The sequence below is a fragment of the Phycodurus eques genome, chromosome 8 (assembly GCF_024500275.1).
Source record: "Phycodurus eques isolate BA_2022a chromosome 8, UOR_Pequ_1.1, whole genome shotgun sequence".
Classification (NCBI taxonomy): domain Eukaryota; kingdom Metazoa; phylum Chordata; class Actinopteri; order Syngnathiformes; family Syngnathidae; genus Phycodurus; species Phycodurus eques.
Genome location: NC_084532.1, coordinates 13906090 through 13927745, shown reverse-complemented (window position 1 = coordinate 13927745; position 21656 = coordinate 13906090). Strand labels below are relative to the sequence as shown.

The 21656-nt window shown below is 39.5% G+C and overlaps 1 protein-coding gene across 1 annotated transcript; it reads left to right on the top strand.

Annotated features, from left to right (window-relative positions):
* The first annotated feature begins 8718 nt into the window (after positions 1-8718).
* Positions 8719-12139, top strand: srek1ip1 (SREK1-interacting protein 1). Its single transcript, XM_061683808.1, has 5 exons — positions 8719-8807; positions 9108-9155; positions 9365-9499; positions 10539-10611; positions 11383-12139. The coding sequence occupies exons 1-5, from the start codon at positions 8795-8797 to the stop codon at positions 11603-11605; spliced, it is 492 nt and encodes a 163-aa protein (XP_061539792.1). The 5' UTR covers positions 8719-8794; the 3' UTR covers positions 11606-12139.
* The last annotated feature ends 9517 nt before the right edge of the window (positions 12140-21656 follow it).

Here is a 21656-nt window from a genome sequence, read left to right as displayed (position 1 = left end):
CAATCGCAGGGCACACATAGGCAAACAACCATTTGCACTCATATTCACACCTATGAGCAATTTAGAGTCTTCAATTAACATACTATCCATGTTTTTGGGATGTGGGAGGAAATGGGAGTACCCAGAGAAAACCCATGCAGGCACGGGAAGAGCAGGCGAACTCCAAACAGGGGATGCCACATATTTTCATGTTTATCGATATTGATTAATGTATGTGCACATTGTCCATAAACTAAATAACCTAATAAACTAAACCTAACAAATGTTTTTACAATTTGGGAAGAAGCTGGAGTACCCCAAGAAAACCCAAGCAAGAACAGGGAGAACATGCAAACTCCACATGAAAAGGTGCAAACCCTCAAAGACAGACCTCCTAACTTGGTGATTCCCAACCAGAGTGCTGTGGCACACTAATGTAATATATATATATATATATATATATATATATATATATATATATACACACACACTAAAAAATCTGTTATTTGATTAGGATTTTCCTTTGTCGTTTATTGGATTAGAACAATAATATGTACCGGTGATACGTTCCTTTCCATTTAACAGGAAGTCAGTCAATTTTGTGGTTACCATTTTCTTTCAGTATTAAAACCATTAATGTCGCTCAATTCTGAATGGAAATATAGGAAGTAGCTCCCTTTTTTGTATTACAGTTTCTTTTCCTGAAAAATTATACACCTCAAATCTTCCACAGTTGTAAATATGACATTGTCATTTATCATTTTAAATAAAAGGTGGAAATGAGGACGTAAAATATAAAGTATGAATGAAATATCCAAACAACATACAACGAAATGTACAGTATAAAGCATTGTACTGGTAATATAAAACTATCGAATATGTAAAATGTCCGCCTATAAAAAGTAAAGGTAGACAATGTCAGAGAGGTTCACTGAAGAGGTTGACTTCAAGTTTCTATGTAAAGGAACCTAAATGTATAGAATCCTATTGATATGTTTATAGTTTACACTCACACATACAGTCGAGTGTACACACACATGAACACATCAACGGACATACACACACACACACAACTACACACACACACACACACACACCTGCATCCTGGGGCAGACTCTTCTCAGTCAATTATAAATGTTAAACTACATGTCTACCTCTATCCTCAGTGGTCTTAACATGTCGGCATTTAAGTCTAAATTACATATCACAGAGGGCAACGCTTCATATAAGGTTGCTGAAGCAAGTATATACGTGTTGGAGTGGCTGGTGCGAGACCACACAGCCACCTTTTTATAGACAGAGCCAAATCTTTCTCAGTGACTTCAACAAGTTGGCAAGGGAGAAAAAAATGTTTTTTATGCATGAAAGATGAAGCAGAAAGACTGGGCCAAGAAAGAAGACGGTGATAGCTGTGATGGGACTCCAATATACAGGCGAGGAATAACTTCCTCAGATGCCAGACTTTTTTCTCTTGTTCGTATGCACTGTTGCACTTTTTGGAAAAAAAGAAAGAAAAAAAGAAAGCTGATGAGAGAACCCACCACTGATCCTTTCTTTGCATCGCCTAAGGTGTTAGCAGAAAAGGAAAGCACTTCTTTGACACTATGTATCATATCATGAAATGCTTTTGCCTCTCAACCACCATTGCATTAAAAGTGTTCATCAAGTAAGATTACTAGGCAATTTTCACAACGAGGAATCTCTCAATCTGAGTGGTTTTTCAGTAGTCAAAGTAGGACAACGGGTTGAACGATTCCTGAGAAACAAACAATGTTATATAAATTACAAAGTAAGATAATAAACATATTGTATTATATATGTGTTAAATGATGACTTGAAAAGTGAATTTATGTGGGAAGATTATAAAAAATGCACATTTGTATTAAGGATTGTAGGGGAATTGAACTTCAGTGGAAAACCCCCCCAGAGAAGTTTAATCAACACACATTCGTGCTGTACCTGACTCACTCATTTTCTTTGCATCCCTCCCTCACCACTAAGCTCCCTGCTTAGCCTAGATCCCCTTCACATCGAAGACCCTGATTACAGTCTACAGACCTTTCACATTTGCAGAGAGATTCTGGAAGGAAAGAAGCCTGGAGGGAGGCAGGCAGGTGGCAATTCATTGGGGGAACTGCATCTTTCTTACATACAATTGATGTAAAAGTCGACATGACGCTGTTCAAAGGCCAGGTTTTTGCGATCTAAAAAAAAATGGGACAGAGATATGTAATTTCAAGACTTTTTCCACCATTAATGTAACCTTTAACCTGTTATGACTCCATTGAGAAAGAAAAGAAATACTCTTTTAGGGAGGGGGAAAATAAATTGTGCACACCCATTATTACTTGGGATGTGGCTGTGTTCAGAATTAACCAATTGTATTCAAACTCACGATAAACGGGGCATCACATACCTGCCTCTGATTAACCCCAAATAAAGTTCCGACTGACTTGATACCTTTAAAGAACTAGATCCATCTGAAGCTGTGGAACAGGAAAAGCCTACTAGAACAGATGAACCTTAGTTGGGGTTAATCAGAGGCACTTTAAATGGTAGCATGTGAGTGCTGACTCCAATTTAATATGAGTTTGAATGTGACTGGTCAATTCTGAAAACAGGCACATCCCCAATTTCAAGAGGGTGTGCAACCACATCTCAGTTGTTAGTTTTTGCTTCCCCTCTTGAAAATATTTTTCTTTTTTCAATTGTGTTGTAAAGGTTATGGGTCACATTAAAGGTTTAAGTATTCAAATTATTTTTCCTAGTCTCATTTTTTATATTTCACAAATCTGGCATCTGAACAGGGGGTTGCAGACTTTTTATATCAACTGTATAATGGTAATTCCAAGATTGAGCACAATTTAAAATAAAAAATTCCCCTATGAAACAATGTAAATGTAATAAATCCATTCCGGTTTTTATTGACCAGACACATCAACAACTTACATTCTCACCAATAACTTTGATGACAAACATACAAACACAAAGAAAACAGAGAGTATGTGAAGAGCGTGAGTGCATCTTCTTTTATAATCATTGTTGAGTGATTATGTTGCTACAAGTGACATTTCTAATTCTATGGTTGTCATCGAAGTTTTCCTTTGCCATCAGTAGTACGTTTATAGTTACATCATTTGACAAAAGTGACCCTTTTCTCATAATGTCCCGACTTGGTGGTTTATAATTTCCACCCAAGATGCACCAAGTTGCACCAGATGCGTCACATTAACACAAAAGACCACATCACTTTCATTTAGTTGGTGAAAGGGGAGAAGTACATTGAAAAAAAAGAGAAGATTCATGGAAAATCTATACAAAAGGAAAGAAAAATCAAGCAACATTTTAAAGACAAAGGTCAGGTGTACCATCATCATACAGCATGAGCAAACGAAACAACACGTGTGGTGGAAATGCTCAGAAGCTCAGGTGGAGCTTTACGCCTCTCTTGCCCTCTCTCTCGCTCCCCTCCCCTCTCTCTCTTCGCAGTAATTAGCACCTCCTCGGCCGTGCACCTGTCACCAATCAGCCTTCATTACCACCTGCATTAAAGCCTCCCAGATGCCGGAAATCGTCGCCAGAGTATTAGTGTTTCTCCTGCGGTACAATGGCTCTCAACTTGCACGTAAGAAACGCCAGTCTCAGATTCCCTTGTGACCCCCGCGTTCTACCTTCTCCTCAGTGTTCCCTCTGTGTTCCCTGCCATGCTGACCTCCTCCGCCTTCCGTCAAGCCATCCACCTGCTCACGCCACCGCCTGCTGACCCGCCCCCAAGGATCCATCCTCATATCCGCTTCAATAGCCTTTCACCACAACCCTTTCAGCCTCCGCTTGCTTCCAGGTCCCGTTAACATCAGATCGTGACAGAGTTGGTTATAGTATATGTGTGACGTAAATAGCTTAGTGTGACGCGGGGAATGGCCGACTTTAAAAAAATTTTTTTATTGCAATTGTCCAATTCAGTCCCCTTTCCTCACTGTCGACACATGTGCACCTCAAAATTAAAGCACCGCTTTCAAAATAAAAGCACTGAATATTAAACATTTTATTTTGACTATATAGAGACAGCAAGGGCCCGTTACAGAAGAGTCTGTGGATGGGCTGAATGCGGCCCATGGGCTGTACTTTGCACAGGTCTGCCTTGAGACCGACAGTAGTGAGGGAAAAACAGTAAAATAATGGATATAATGGATACAATGATAAAAAAGGTCTTTTTTTTATATCTGAGTTTGAGTTTAAATAAATGAAAGCCAAATCAAATGGAGTCAATAAATCAAGATGTCCACTCATTTGTTGGGTGTAAATTTGGACGCCTGTTCTACAGGGCTTGTGTTTATGCTTCTGAATGCATACCAAAGCCAGTTTCCTTTTCCTACACGGCCACCCAGTCTTGAGGATCATGCTTGTGGGAGGAACATTGTGTCAAGTGGTCAGGAGACTGCACACACTGGTGCTTGAGGTTAGGCATAGGTTTATTTACACATTGGAGCCTTGCTGAAGCCTGGTGGGCCTCGGTCCAAAAACATCCTCCACGTTGGCCGCAGTGTCCGCCAGGTGCTGACCAGACACACTGTGAGATGAGATGCATCTGACATTCGATTTCAGCATTTACGTCACAATCTACTTTGTATCTTAACAATAAAGCATACACTAAACAAATATACACTACCTTATGAGCGACACAGACCACCCATGGTTTGTAATAGATCTGGGATTTATCATCCTGGGACTCAAGGGTGAAGACATCATTTCAGAAGTTGAGGGCTTCAAGAGCAAGCCAAATTTTATTCGAAAATGATTATCCTCTTGCATTCAACTGCATCTTTCCATAGTGCCCAAAGAACTAAATAATCAACGTGTCCAACACAGTGACAGTTAAGCAATGCAGCCAGGGAATTCTGATGATACAAAAGAATCAGTAGGGGAGGAACGAAAAAAACCCCATACATAACAAAGTTGCCAGCAAACTGATTGGACACAAGATGGAAAGAAGTTCTTGAACCATGTTTTAAATGTTATTTTGAAAAGTGCAAACCCTGTGATTTCAGACTCAAATGTGAATATAATCTGATTTCCTTAGTCCTCCATGAAAGCAGACAAATTAGTAAAAAATAATTATAATAATAGACCAAAACATTCATGGACATCAGCTTGGATTTAAGAAAAATGATTTTTGAAAATGTTTTGCCCATTTTCCGATGTTTTGACTCAAACGCTACCCTCGTCATTCCCAAAACTTAAAGAGTGGCAGGTCCCAATTTCCATCCATCCATCCATTTTCTGAGCCGCTTCTCCTCACTTGGGTCGTGGGCGTGCTGGAGCCTATCCCAGCTGTAATCTGGCAGGAGGCGGGTTACACCCTGAACTGGTTGCCAGCCAATCGCAGGGCACATACAAACAAACAACCATTCGCACTCACAGTCTCACCTACGGGCAATTTTAGAGTCTCCAATTAATGCATGTTTTTGGGATGTGAGAGGAAACCGGGTTGCCCGGAGAAAACCCACGCAGGCACGGGGAGAACATGCAAACTCCACACAGGCAGGACCGGGGATTGAACACAGGTCCTCAGAACTGTGAGGCAGAGGTTCTAACCAGTCGTCCACCGTGCCACCGTTCCCAATTTGAAATCTGAAAAGCCTTTGACTCCCACCATAACATCAACACGAGACTAAGGTCGGTAATTCTCAAATATATTGTTATAACATAATGTTATAAGTTACCAGAATAAGTGTACTGTATGCGAATGTGGGGATATAAAAATGCAATTTAATAATCCTTCCAATTATTAATTCTGAACTTTAAAGTAAACAGGTTTTTGTCCAGCCACATAAACAATAATTAACATATTGAAATACAGTATGAACAAGAAAATATGAACATTAAATTGGATAATTTTCTTATTTAGGGGAGAATGGGGTAAAGTGAGACTTTTTTTTTTTCACGCTCCCCTCTCGGCAAGCTAAGATGGTGAAGAAGTAAAATGTACACATTTCCCATTAACTTAGGATATTTTCTCACAATGGAAATGATCAGAAGATATTCAGGACAAAGGGCAGCGAATATATGAATGTGTTTTGGGTTTTTTCAAACTGATCTTGTCAAAACAAGACAGACCAGGGAAATCAAGGTGGTAAACTGACCCGCTGCCTTTTTCCACTTTAAAACTAATAAAATGTTTTTCAAAATACTTGAAAATAACAATACTGATCAACCAAATACAACACAATTTAACTCAAAATGTGAATGAATGTTTTACTTAACATTAAAATGACAGATAGAACCAGTTACATTAGGACACATTTTGGAGGTCAGAACACAGCACTATTAGAGCCAGTCAGTACACTGTCTGGGGGTCAGACCATAGGACCATCAGAACCAACTTGAATAGCGTGAGACTCAGAACAGGACTAAACCCATCCCACAAATATAAGTTAACTTAATTGACGACTCCTTTGAAGCTAAAATTGCGAAAAAGTGATCCAATTTCGGAATCACTTCAATATTATTGTAAATTAATTTCAATTGTATCTGTCAAAGTATGAAGCGATTGTCACACCGTTCATTAAAAAAAACACAACTCTGTTTTAAATACATTAAACTGATGACAGATCCCAAGTCATAGAAATGAGGCCGAGATAAGCACGAAAGGAAAGAAGCAGCATTAAGCCTCAATGGAATGTCTTGGCGGAGACATAAACACATCTCCGAACAAGCCTGTCTGAAGCTGCTATTCCATATGTCTGGACATTATTTTGAGGCCTCTTCTCCGCTACAGCAAGGGGATGCTATTTCAAAGTATGAGCATGAAAACAGAAAAAGTTCTTCATCCCACATCCCAGTTTAGTCAGTATGAGTAAGATGCTTGTTTTAAACCTTAACTGTGACTGAAATGCAAAGGAAAAATATACAGAGGTACTCCCTTTTGAGTTTGTGGTTAGGCCTCATGTACTAATGTAGGTAAGTAGGTAACATTGTCTGTTATATTTTAGCTTGATGACGTGATCAAAATCTGTGTGTGCGCGTGTGCGTGCGTGTGTGTGAGAGTGAGTGTCTGTGTGTGTTGGGGGTGTTCTGACAACATTTTCCATCTGTCAGTGTAACTCTTGCTGGCTGCCTTCAATTACCAGTAACCTCCTTAGAAACCACAATAGACTTAACTGGAAAAGCAATCAGTTATAGGGTAAATATTATGATAATTTGATGCACTAAATTACTACACACAGAAATAGAGACGAGGAAAGGTTTAAACTGCTTTGATTATTCTAGTCTGAGGTGGCAGAGGCGAAATTGTCAGAGGGTTGGCTACTGTCTATGAGACACTGCAGCCTATTTGAAAGCCCAAGAGATAGTACACAGTAAAGTGTCAATCCAAAACACACACTATGACACTTGTTTTCGATTTAAAGTTCCACCCTCTCAAAGTAAATCATCCATTTCACACAGATCCTGTATTTTAAAAAAAAAAAGTGTATCCAGATGGCTTTGTGGCCTACCGTCTGGTGGAAAAGTGTCCATTTTAATAGTATGCACCACCTGGATCCATGGCCAGGGAGACATAAGTAGAGCTGTCCCCCCCTTGGTATCTCTGAATAAACTCTTCTAATCTATTTTAATAACAATGCAAATTCGTAAAGGTAATGTAGGACATTGAAATTAAGCAAAAGTATGAAAAAATATATAATTTATTTTAAAAGCCATACAAAAATGCCAGGTCATCATGGGCTAGCGCTACTTTAACTCCCCCCACAGCAGTCAAAATTACACGTTGTTACGCACTTCTGGGTCTACTGAATATTTTAGTGAGACAGATTGTATTAATGAGAACTAACAAACTCTTCACAAGTCCAACTTTTACAATGGATGGCTTTACCTGTGTATATCCCTTTTTGAACTTTGAAGGTTATGGTACTTCTGTTTTTTTTTTCTTGGCAGAATCAAAGCAGGAGTGGCATGAGTAACAATAGAATACTGCTGCACTTTGCCGCTGTATTCTACAGGCTGACTTAATTATATTCTGTGAAAGCCCATTGTTTGTTGTTAATTTTTACTCACATTAACGTCTAAGGTCTTATAGTTCATATACCGTTTGAAACTGAATCTTTATTTATTATCTCCACGCAACTCTACAAACACAACATTAAAATAACACGTCTCTTAACAGTGTCAATAAAAAGTGAGAACGATTATTTTTCTCAAGGTACTGTAGAATTGTTGATGGTGTAATTGTATTAGATCTCATTGGATTGTGCAAGTGTAACCGGTGTTGTGAACGGTGAGCGTAGATTGCTATGCACTACCAAGAGTGCCAAAATGAAATAAATTAAATAATTACGTGCCATGATGTATTTATTTCAGTATTTCTTCATCTCAATATGCATTTAATTGTTTCAAAATGCATACAAGTATTTTAATGTGTAATTATTTCACTATTTAATGAATGTTGTCGCTCCTGTTGGCAGTACTGAACACTTTTTGAACACGGTAAAAAAAAAAAAGACTTGATTAGAAAGTGCTTAACGTGCGACACCTAGTGGTAAAATAGTGTTGGCGTTTGACTGTCCGGTTTCTGCTTTCTCGAGGCTGTCGTGTTTGGACAGTATTTTGTTTTTACGATTCCCAATTCCTCTTCCCCAGTATTGACAACATGAAATGATCAGCAATAGTGTAACAATTATTATTATGACAAGAATGCCTACCGTGTATTTATTGAAGTAAATAGAGGGAGGTACATAGGGCGGAACAATTGTATTCCCGGAACTATTAAGTCTACCCGGTTTTATTTTGGGTGACAACTCTGACCATTCGGACGGTTATGGCGGTTCCTGGTAAGTATCAGTTTAGTAACTTTACGTTTATACGGTTTACATGGGGTTATTTAATATACTCCGGGAGTTTCTTAGCATGTAGGGAAGTTGCTAACTTTTACTAGCCGAAACACCGACTCAAGCACTGTACTGATACGATTGAATTCCTCCTGCATTCTTGGTATTTGCGGATCTGAGGTGCCGGTGTGAGTTACGCAGTACTTCAACAATCCATGTCATATCCGAAATGTTTTGATGCCCCCCAGTTGCACCGTTGTGGTCCAACAAACCAATCTATATCTATCCTGTTTAATGACACAGGCCCGAATAAGGACAGTATCCGAGCTGGATGCAAGAAATGCGGATATCGTAAGTATACATTTGACCAAAACTCCCTAGTCACAGGATGTGTTCACCCCAGCTTGGATGACTTACATTCTGGCAGTGATTCGTTTCAGTTAAACTGAAGCAAAGACCAAACAGCCTCTTAGCGGTTTTTGCAATTATTGTCCAATCATTCTTTCACTCGCTCTCTCTTTTTTTAAATAGTTTTTTTTTTTTTTTTTTTTTTTTTTAAGCTGGCCACTTGACCTTTGAGTGCCGAAACTTTGTGAGAGTTGACCCCCAGAAAGACATAGTTCTGGATGTAAGTAGCACCAGCACTGAGGAAAGTGAAGAGGAAGTCCTTGGTAGAAGCGGGCAAAGTCGTAGAGGTAAGAGATCATCTTCAAAACACCAACAACACATGGTCTGATATACATAGCAATGATTGGTTGGTTATATTGTTCGTTGGTTTTGTGTCTGCTTACACATGTTAGATGAGATTCGGGATGTACCGATACCACTTTCTTTCAGACAGAGAACAAGTACTACGCGTGGGAACTCGCTGATAACAAGATACTTGATAATGCCATTACATCTTGAAATTGTGATTATTTTTTTTTTTTTTTTTTTTTTTTTTTGGTAATGAAATTTTGTTTAGAAAAACAAAACAAACTTCTCTTGAGCATGGTATAAGCATCACTCAAATGCTGTATAACACTTTTTATTTTAAAAACTTATTACTGCCATTTTCACATCCAACTGCTTGCCTTGGATGCCACATATTTCACTCAAATGTAGCCTGTAACACAAGGTCTCAGTTATATGGGGTCTCAGTCTGAACACTAGGCAGGTCACTATGGAAAAGTAGTAGCTAGATAGGAGATGAAAATGAACATCGTGTCTACTGGATATACAAGTAGGTATGCGAGCAGTGTTACCTTTGTGTGTTAGCTACAAAAGAAAGTGAGGAAGAAAAAATACAAATCTGCTTCTTGAGAATACCCCAAGTTACCAAATAAAACTATGACAGGACAACTGAAGTGACACTTACACCATTGATTACTTCTTTGTACTCGCCACAGCGCATTGCCCGCAGTCCCTCAGCTTTTTGACAGTAGCTTGGCTGGCTCAGACGGAACAGTGAATGGGACTCGACAAACTCGCTGCATGTGGGACTGCTCGCTGATTGGCCGCCTATGTCTGCAGTCTGCTAACAAAGTGTTGTCATCCGTCTTTACTTTAACTTATCTCCACACGGCTGACATGGCTCCTACTCCACCTGTCATGCTGGTAAAGTTGTATCGGTTGATTTTTTTTCAAGTCAGATTACGAGGACAGACGTACAGATTGGAACTGATACTGTTGTTGGTATCGGTGCATCCCCACAAGATTGTTGACTGTATTTCTGACTGAATTTCCATGTGTTAGACTCTCCTGCTGATGACCATAGAAAAGAGAGGCAGAAGCAGAAGAGGAACAAAGAAAGAAAATCAAGAAAGAGGTATGTTATTTCCATTGAGCGGTGGACAACGTCTGTCAGTTTACATAATGATGATTTCCAAAAATTACTTAATGATAATGATTCCTCAAATGGTTGGAGGGGTGTGGCATGGGCCATCAAGATAAAGATTCCTGGATTTTTTAAATTTTGTATATTCATTCATTCATTTTCCATACCGCTTATCCTCACTAGGGTCCCGGGTGTGCTGGAGCCTATCCCAGCTGACTCTGGGTGAGAGGCGGGGTACACCCTGAAATGGTTGCCAGCCAATCACAGGGCACACGTATACAAACAACCATTCGCACACACTTTCACACGTACGGGCAATTTAGAGTCTTCAGTTAACCTACCTTGCATGTTTTTGGAATGTGGGAGGAAACTAGAGTACCCCGGATAAACGGGCAGAGCATGCAAACGCCACACAGGCGAGGCCGAATTTGAACCCTAGAACTGCGAGGCGGATGTGCTAACCAGTTGGTCACCGTGCCGCCCCTATTTTGTATATTATTGCAAAACCTCCACTGATGACTATTAACACAATCTCTTCTCCTTTAGTTGTGTATGTATATATATATATATATATATATATATATATATATATATTAGTTTGTCAATGAACTTTTGAAATGACTACCGTTTTTCTAGTACTGCACTTGTTTTCTCTTAGCGTAATTTAATAGCCGCTTTGCTATAAGGGGGGGGGGGGGGGAATACATTGGTTACTTTGCGGAGGTCTGTGTTCTTTTTTTTTAAATTTGTTTTATTTCTTAGATATTCCTCACCATCAAGTGATGAAGAAGCTACCAGGAAAAAAAAGAAACGCAGCAGGTCCCTCTCCGGGTCTGATGATGAGAGGCGCGGAAAGAAAAAGAAACTGAAAAGTCACAAGAAGAAAAGTAAGAAGAACAAACGGGAGCATGGGAAGCATAAAAAGAGACAAAGGAAGAAGAAACGGGAAAGCTCCTCCAGCTCAAGTGAATCAGACAGTGACTGAACTGTGTCCAGGGGTCCAGTTTTTTATTTTTTTCCATTCCATGACATTTTCTTGACAAAACTCAAAAAGTAGTTTGTTAAAATTAACTGTTCCTCGGTGGTGGGAAGTAGAAGTGTGTGAGCTACAAGGAAATAGTAGCAGCCTTTCTACACTTTTATTTTTGGAAACATTGTGGGTTATTTTGGAAAGATGTATAAAGCATAAAAGAATCTGCTGAAAACTGATAGCGGTTCTTCTCTGGACATTTGCATGCAATGGGGCTCAATTTACTTTTAACTGTAGGTTTTTAAGACAAATACCAAACAAGGTTATCTGATGGGTAGAAATCATGAGTACATTTTACCATTGGTTGTACCTTACCTCAATAGTACCTTTCTACTGTAATTCTTTGTCATCACAACCATTTGATGAATAACTTTGATGTTCAGGTCACATCTCTGATGGACTATCTTTTGTCACTTGTTAGTAACTTATGGGTGTTTGAAAGGCAATTGAACCGAGAAAAATAAATATACATGCATCCCTGCTTTTTGTAGAATGTAAAGATAATGGAAAATGTCACATTCTTTCTATCTGACTTGTGCACAAAGTGACAAAAAGTTAATTTAATCTAAAATATTTTATTCCTGAGTAATCAATGATCAATCAGTGATCATTGTACATGAAGCAAATCCGTCACCTGTCATTGTATTATTAACAATGACCACAGCCAATACATGTACAGTATTTGACCTAATATTATAAGGATGCACAAAGGAAAACTTTGGGCAATGGAACAGATAATACTTTCCTGTAGATGGCAGCAGCCTGCCGTTATACAGTCTTGTCACGTAATGCCAATGTCCGAAGGCTCATTTGAATAGTTTGTCTGTTATACACCGTGTGTACCAACAAATTGAAAAACTGTGTTTTCTGTATCACTGCCGGAACTGTAATTACATTGCTCATTTCGGTGAGGGCTTCTGTAACATACAGTGGGGCAAAAAATATTTAGTCAGCCAACAGTTGTGCAAGTTCTCCTACTTAAAAAGATATGAGAGGCCTGTAATTTTCATCATAGGTATACCTTGCCTAAGAGAGACCAAATGAGAAAAGAAAAATCCAGAAAATCCTACTGTCTGATTTTTCATGAATTAATTGGTAAATTAATCGGTAAAATAAGTATTTGATCACCTACAAACAAGCAAGAGTTCTGGCTCTCACAGACCTACAACTTATTTAAGAGGCTCCTCTGTGCTCCACTCGTTACCTGTATTAATGGCACTTGTTTGAACTCGTTATCAGTATAAAAGACACCTGTCCACAACGTCAAACAGTCACACTCCAAACTCCACTATGGCCAAGACCAAAGAGCTGTCAAGGGACACCAGAAACAACATTGTAGATCTGCATCAGGCTGGGAAGACTGAATCTACTATAGGTAAGCAGCTTGGTGTGAATAAATCAACTATGGGAGAAATTATTAGAAAATGGAAGACATACAAGACTACTGATAATCTCCCTCGATCTGGGGCTCCACGCAAGATCTCACCCCGTGGGGTCCAAATGATCACAAGAACGGTGACCAAAAATCCCAGTACCCCACAGGGGGACCTTTTGAATGACCTGCAGAGAGCTGGGACCAAAGTAACAAAGGCTACCATCAGTAACACACTACACCACCAGGCACTCAAATCCTGGAGTGCCAGACGTGTTCCCCTGCTTAAGCCAGTACATGTCCAGGCCCGTCTGAATATGGTCTGATGAAACCAACATAGAACTTTTTTGTAAAAACTCAAGTTGTTGTGTTTGGGGAGAAGGAATACTGAGTTGCATCCAAAGAACACCATACCTACTGTAAAGCACGGGGGTGGAAACATAATGCCTTGGGGCTGTTTTTCTGCAAAGGGACCAGGACGACTGATCCGTGTAAAGGAAAGAATGAATGGGGCCATGTAGCGTGAGATTTTAAGTGAAAAGATGAAACTGGGTCTGGGTCTTTCAGCATGACAATGATCCCAAACACACGGCACAGGCAATGAAGGAGTGGCTTCGTAAGAAGCATTTCAAGGTCTTGGAGTGGCCAAGCCAGTCTCCAGATCGCAACCCCATAGAAAATCTTTGGAGGGAGTTGGAAGTCTGTGTTGCCCAGTGACAGCCCAAAACATCACTGCTCTTGAGGAGATTTGCATGGAGGAATGGGCCAAAATACCAGCAACAGTGTGTGAAAACCTTGTGAAGACTTACAGAAAACGTTTGACCTCTGTCATTGCCAACAAAGGGTATATAACACAATATTGAGATGAACTTTTGTTATTGACCAAATACTTATTTTCCACCATAATTTGCTAGTAAATTCTTTAAAAATCCGACAGTGATTTTCTGGGTTTTCTTTTTTTTTTCCTTCTCATTTTGTCTCTCATAGGTGAGGTATATTCCTGTGATGAAAATTATAGGCCTCTCTCATCTTTTTAAGTGGGAGAACTTGCACAATTGGTGGCAGACTAAATAGTTTTGCCCCACGGTATGCTTCTCACGTGTATTTTACTCAGTAGTTTATGTCGGGTGTTTAGAAACAATGGGGGTAAACGATTAAGTCGGCTACAGCAGTGCTGACTCTCCACCTTGTGGTCACAGTTTGAAGATCACAATACAAAACCGCAAATTTGGGATTTTCAGAGTTTGCTTGCTCATCTGTAGTTTAATTCTCGTTTCATAATGCATAATGCATTCAAATAAATGAAAACAAATGTGTGTGAAAGGTGTATAAGGCACACCTTACATGTGTTCTTGCAGCTCAAATTGTTAATAATTTTTGGCCAAGGCACATGTCTCACATCCATCTTAATGTAGTAAATATGTTGCAAAAGGAGGTGATAAACACGTGTATCAGGTTCACACTGGGAGCTCAAGCCAATATGTACATAGTGTGTAAGCAACACACACACTAAGCCATAAAGTTTTGATTCACGACTGTGAACACATTTACACTCAGTACCTGTGAATCGATTTAAAGGGCTGGTGAATACACAATTTTCTGTGACAATTCTCTTGGCAAGGAATCTCAAAAATCCTAGCTGGGTTTTCATGTCGCCAAGTGTGTGACGCTCAACATCTGAAGAGAATGTGCAGAGGCTTTAAAAAAAACCCCTTTGTAATGAAAAATTACCTCTTACAAAAAATATTTCTTTTCCATATTGAACTTTTTGATAAGAGTTTATAACCACCATTATTTCACTTTGATAAAGAGATACAGAAACATCTGTAATATGCTCATATCGTCACACCATGTTGATCTAAGTCCAGAGTTAAAATACTATACTACAAGGACTGGTCGACAGCCAATCACATGGGACAACTAGACAACCATTCGCACTCACAGTCATACTTACAGACAATTTAGTGTTTATATGTTTCTCCCAGTTCTTTCACCACAATAGAAATGACAAGGATAAGTGTTCACAAGAAATTGCCATCACAATGTAGTTTTTCTTTTTCTTATTCAACATTTTAAAAATCAGTTCAGATGTTAAAAGTTTTCTGACTGCAATGCTTTAGATGTGTTGTTGTTGAAGTGTCTAGTGACCTTGTTCCTATTAATTTGTGTAGTATTTGTACACTTACTACTTTCAAATATTCATGAAATAAACTCTTGAAAGTAGTAAACTTCATAATGGCCCAGATTGTAAGACAACATGAAATGAAGCCAAAGTAGAACTGTCCATGAGCAGCCACACTGAGCAAAACATATGCTCTTTGTGACAACAACAACTAGTTCCCCTCAGTCCATTGGCTTTTATTGAGCCTTTTGGGCTGCACAGGAAAGCAGAGAGCAAATGTGACTCCATGGAGCAATTTGAATGAAAATTAGATTTTCAAAGTCCCTTTGAAGAGAACTGAACAGCAGCAGTGCTGCGATTGAGCCTCCATGCAAACATCTTTGGTGCATTCATGTCAGACGGAGACTAAATAGTTTTTTTTTTGGGGGGGGGGGGCAAATGGCTGACCACAATGACTGAATTAACAAGGTGCCAATTCCAATAAGATTGTATGTTTTCAAATACTCAGTAGCGCATTTGTGGAAAACATATCCATGGGAGTCTAGATCCATTGTTATAGCCAATACACAATAGTGAAACCACAACACGCTTGTGGTGCACAGCTCAACATGGATCACACTCCTCAGCCGCCCTGGTAAGGTCTATTCAGGGGTTCTGTAGAGGAGGATCCGTCAGGAAGTTGAATCTCAGATTCAGGAGGATCAGTGTGGTTTTCGTCCTGGCCGTAGAACAGTGGACCAGCTCCACACCCTCAGCAGGGTCCTCGAGGGTGCATGGGAGTTCGCCCAATCAGTCTCGATGTGTTTTGTGGACTCGGAGAAGCCATTCGACCATGTCCTTCGGGGAATCCTGTGGGGGTGCTCCGGGAGTATGGGGTATCGGACTCCCTGATACGGGGTGTTCGGTCCCTGTACGAACGGTGTCAGAGTTTGGGCCACATTGCTGGCAGTAAGTCAGATTCGGTTCCAGTGAGAGTTGGACTCCGCCAAGGCTGCACTTTGTCACAGATTCTGTTCATTACTTTTATGGACATTTTAGGCGCAGCCGGGGTTTTGAGGGGATCCGCTTTGATGACATCAGTATCGCGTTGCTGCTTTTTGTAGATGACATTGGTTCTGATGGCTTCATCAAGCTGTGAACTCCAACTCTCGCTGGAACAGTTTGCAGCCCAGTGCGAAGCGGCTGGGATGAAAATCAGCACCTCCAAATCTGAGGCCATGAAAAAAAAAAGTCAAAAAAGGGTAGAGTGCCCTCTCCGTGTCAGGAAGGACATCATGCCCCAAATGGAGGAGTTCAAGTATCTCTGGGTCTTGTTCACGAGCAAGGGAAGAAAGGAGCGGGAGATGGACAAGCGGATCGGTGCAGGGACTGCAGTGATGCAGACTCTGTATCGGTCTGTCATGTTGAAGAAAGAGCTGGGCCATAAGGCAAAGCTCTCTATTTACCAGTCGATCTACGTTCCTACCCTCTCCTATGGTCATGAGCTGTGGGTCATGACCGAAAGAACAAGAAATGAGTTTCCTCTACTGGGTGTACGGGCTCTCCCTTAGAGATAGAATGAGAAGCTTGGTAATCCGGGAGGGCTCAGTGTTGAGTTGCTGCTCTTCCGCATCGAGAGGAGCCAGATGAGTTGACTCGGGCATCTGGTTAGGATGCTTCCCGGACGCCTCCCTGGTAAGGTGTTCCGGGCACGTCCCACCGAGAGGAGGCCTCGGGGATGACCCAGGACACACTGGAGAGACTACTTCTCTCGGCTTGCCAGGGAACGCCTCAGGATCCCCCCCCCCCCCCAGAAGAGCTACAGGAAGTGGCTGGGAAGAGGTCAGTCTGGGCTTCCCTGCTTAAATTGCTGTCCTCGTGACCTAATCTCAGATAAGTAGAGGAAAATGGATGGATGGATAGATGGATGCCAGCAGGAACAGGAGGTCAAGCAGGAATACAAACTAAGGAATGTACTAATCAATACAGTAAAGGATTATGAATTTTATTAACAGCAGTTTTTTAAAGCTCTTTGTGTTTTTAAAATCAGCACTGCATTTGGTCAATATTTGTTTCGATTTTCTGCCTCAAACATGCAACATTTTCAACAAATAAAAATATTACCTCATTCATTCCATTATCATCATTTAAAAGGTTAGTGAGGGATGTTGTACATGTTCGCTGCAGCTGCTTTTAGCCCCTTTAGAACCTTTTATTCACCGTGTGGTATAATGTAATGTATTATGTAACTATGTAACGGCACTGTATATCACACTGTACAGTTTGCTGTATTATTTGTATTTGCTTTTATTTTGCTTTGTTTTACTCTGTTGTCTGCTGCCAGGTCGGCATTGCAAATGACAATCTGTTCTCAATTGGCTGAACTGGATAAATAAAGGTTAAATAAAATTGTCTTTAAAAATTATACAAGTTTATTCATACACTTTAATCTCAAACTTTAATCACTACTCTCTGAAAAATACCTAACTTGTACCAATATAGGAATCGCTATTGAATGTTTAATCTGCAAACCTTTGCTCATGTGCCTCGTCCACTACACAGAAAAGCATAATATACTCTAAATATTCCCTGAAATTAAATGAAAATCACTTGTGATGCAGTTTGATGGGAGCAGCCCAATTAGAGATGGCGCCGGTTGTGCGTCTGCGACTACTATTGAAATATTGTTTCACAGTTGTACTTACTTGTGAACAAGTGCAGGTTGGAAGCTGTACATTTGCTACCAATTTAGGTTCTACATCTTAGATTTCATTTCTCTCTTCTTATTGTGGCCCTTAAAACAGCAAAAGTAGAGAATAACCTCTAGGATAAATAGACTGTAATCCATATGTCTCAAGTCATACAAAAAAAAGAGGCTGTAAGAAATACCACACAACTTCACAGGAAGTGTGTTCAACATACTCCCAAAACCCACAAGTAAAGATAATAAGGAACCAAATGGGGTGAGGATATTCTCTTGAAAACGTTTTGGGTTGTTGGAGTTTTGTTGACCAAGTTCGTGGCTCACATGGGGGACTTTATGCAAGGTCGCATTGATCATATTTTGTATGACCACCACAGATGACCTGTGTTGACCTCACTGCTTGCAGAGAAGGACAAGGAATAAGGGTCAATTAGAATAACAGATACCGTGATGGAAACCGTTCTTCTGAATTACAGTATTTGATATCTTATAATGTTTAGTTTTTTCCCCCCATTTTTTAGCTAATGGCAACTGTATTGTAGTACACTTGCAGCAATAAAGTCAGTGGAGACTCAAGTTAAATGTCAAAAAAAATAAATAATCTAATAAAAGTCAATTAGAGAACTGTATCAAAATTGTGTACCTTTAAGATGATAGAGAGATGCTCCAACATGACTGACCACAAGATCCAACAGGGTGCTTCCCAAACTGGAGCCTGTCTGACATGTCCTGATGTAAGATGTTGTAACACCCATCTAAAGCAACTTCAAAACTTATTGTCTTCAGGTGACACACAGCCAAGTCTCCAGCAAGTCCCGAAGGTGACAGGAGCAACTCTGGCTGACAATTTATACTTGAAAGGAGAACATTGAGAGCTTGTACCTTCAGCACCACTCAAAAAGATTGCAACTTGTGGTAAAATATTTATAATACATCTTCATCGTCTGACTGGGTTCAAAGACAATTGGCAGACAAACAAACACTTTTTGAATGCTTTCTGCTTCATATTTCTATTAAAAGGGTTGTGTATTTTTGTTTAATGTGACGTTATTGCACCTTTCTTTGTAAAAACCATCAAACTAGACCAGAGGAGCACACAATGGTTAACGGAAGATCAAGTTATTTTTCGTTCTCTTACATCATAATAAACCTTGTTTCCCTTATTTCCCCAGTCTTACCATCCCCTCCTTTTTTCCCTCTCGATGGAAAAAGGTCTTCATATTGCTCATTTTGCCCAAAGAGTCTCCCAGCTGGTGCATGGATACAAACCAGGAACCCTCTCATCACAATGTTTCTTTATAGTAACACTTTTCATTTGGTGAGTTAAGTACCTCACTCAAGGCCATTTAATGAGCACACTGCACAAATTTGACCTGAGGAGCTGTGTAGTTGCATAGCTTCACTGAAGCCGTTGCAGACAGTCACACTTTTACAGAATAACCCTAATCTCATCTGTGGGCTGTTTATTTTAGGCAGTTGAATGATACAAGGAGACATTTTCAGTGTTTAACCTCCCAAAGCGGGCTGAACACGCATACTGTTTTTTTTTGTCTTTTTTTTTTTTTTTTTGTCACCCAAACAACATCAGAACTGCTGAAGATGGAGCACAGGGTTAGGGTTAGGTTAGTTTACTATGTGAAATTGCAACCATAATATTATATGAGTTTAAAGACATATCATCAGATCTGTAAGTTTCTCAGGACTTCTATAATAACACTGGAACAACACATTACTCATGTAATAACATACTAATAACCACAGCACAGTTACAGCACATCCTCTTTTCAAGCATTGTGGTAGGTGTTATACCATTGTAAGGTCTAGTTATTCAAGTGTTCAATTCTATCTTTTCAGTCGCATGCAAAAACAGCATTTTGCCCTCCATCCCCTCTCCTGCTAGTTTGGGACCACAAATGTACATATTTTTTTCTGAAATGGATTTACAAGCCGAGAAACAGGCAAGAAAGGGAAAGCCTATTAGGGAGCAGGGGAAATGTGTAGGCGTGCATTTAGTGCAATGTTGTTCATTTAAAGATAAGTTATTCAGTCATTCCTGCAAGCTTGGCTTTTAATTGTCAACATCAATGCAGTTAATGCTCTGCCAATTACTGGAGAAATTCTGAGCTAATCACTTTTTGTCTAAGGAAAACAACAAAGAGCAGTTTTGTGTTGGAACCTTGTTTCGCAACACAATAGATAAAGTCTTTATCTTCATTTCAGGGACTTTCACCACTGCTTTTAGAAAATACTTAGACATTTAGCGTGGAGCATACAGTAGGAGCGCCTCACATTTTATGTCTTCAGGTTCTGAAGCTACTATAACAAAAGTACCTGCATCTTCTACAAGGAAAATACATTTTACTTTCCTTGCAGGAGAGAAACAATAAAGATACAGAGTCAAAATCTGAGAAAAATGACATACCAAATACAGAACAATCTTTAAGTGCAATAAAGATAGCAGATGGAGTCCATTCCAGAAGGAAAAGAAAAATGGGCCTCAAATACCTGCTAAACCATATTTTACTGATGTGATGTCTTACAATATCAACAGTGACAGTAAAGGATTTTGTCATAGTCTTTAAATGTCCTTCAGTTTTGTACACCGAATATTAACAAAGTAATCCATTGTCAAAGGGGCCAGTGTTATGAAGCCACTAAGTGTATTCACAAATCAAATATAATACAAATAAATGGGGAATGACTTGGATCTTAGTGAATTGATATACAGGTTTTGCAAAGTAAACACCTAGAAAAGTCAAAATGCAGATGCATGTAACTGTCATACTAAGATCACATAGTGCTTTGGTCTTCAGAAATAGGAAGTCGGCCCCAAAATTTGCATTAAACAACGATGCTCGGTTGCCACACCAGTCGCTTAGTTCTCACCAGTCTCTTTTTTTTTGGTCAAAGTGAGAGTGTTGTCATTTTTCATTCATTATTTCAAACACAGCAGTTGTAAAAATTGATAAGGAGCATAAGCACAGAAACAGAGGTAACCAGAGATGTTTTCTCAGTCATTCACTCCGGGATTTGGCTATAACCACGCCTGCAGCACATGGGAAAGGTGAGAGTGAGGAAGACTAAGACAAAGAGAGCATGAAAGACTGGCAACGAATGAAAGCGAGAGAGCAAATATAGAATGAGGGCTGATAAAACGAATGAGACTGATGGGAGGATGAAAGACTATTTTTCTGCCTGAACCTCAAATTCCAGGTTCAAAGTCAGTGGAAAGTAAAAACAATTGACATTTGAACTACTGCAAAACACGAAAACACGCTTAGTCCATTATTTGAATATCAAATTCTATGTTTTTTTGTTTTCTGTTTTTTTTAATTCTAAGTAGGTTTTATCATGTATAACATAATATTGTTGATACATTTCATAAATACAGTATGCATTCTCAATGATTGTTCTCAGTGAGTATTCAAATTAGTGATGCATCGAAATTTTGACAACCAAAATGTTTCAGCAAAAAATGGCCCAAAAGTGCATTTTCACTTTGGGACCAAAAAACTCTTGTCACCAAAATAAAACGGCCGAAACAGGATGTTTTTATGATGCAAGAAAAAACCGTGACCAGCGCATGGTCATGTACACTATATTGTAAAAAAAAAAAAAAACAGAAATAAAAAAACAGTGCGTCCGCATTGAACAGCTACCTACGAGTGACAGCTAACGCGACAAAATATGATGTTGAGCCACAGAGGCAAATGTTCGCTTTGCGTTCGGTGTCAATGCAGCATAAGTAATAGAAAGTGCATAAGTAAAAGCATAAGCAGCATAAGTAATAAGAAAATAATAAGAAGAAAGTGTAATTTGATAATACACA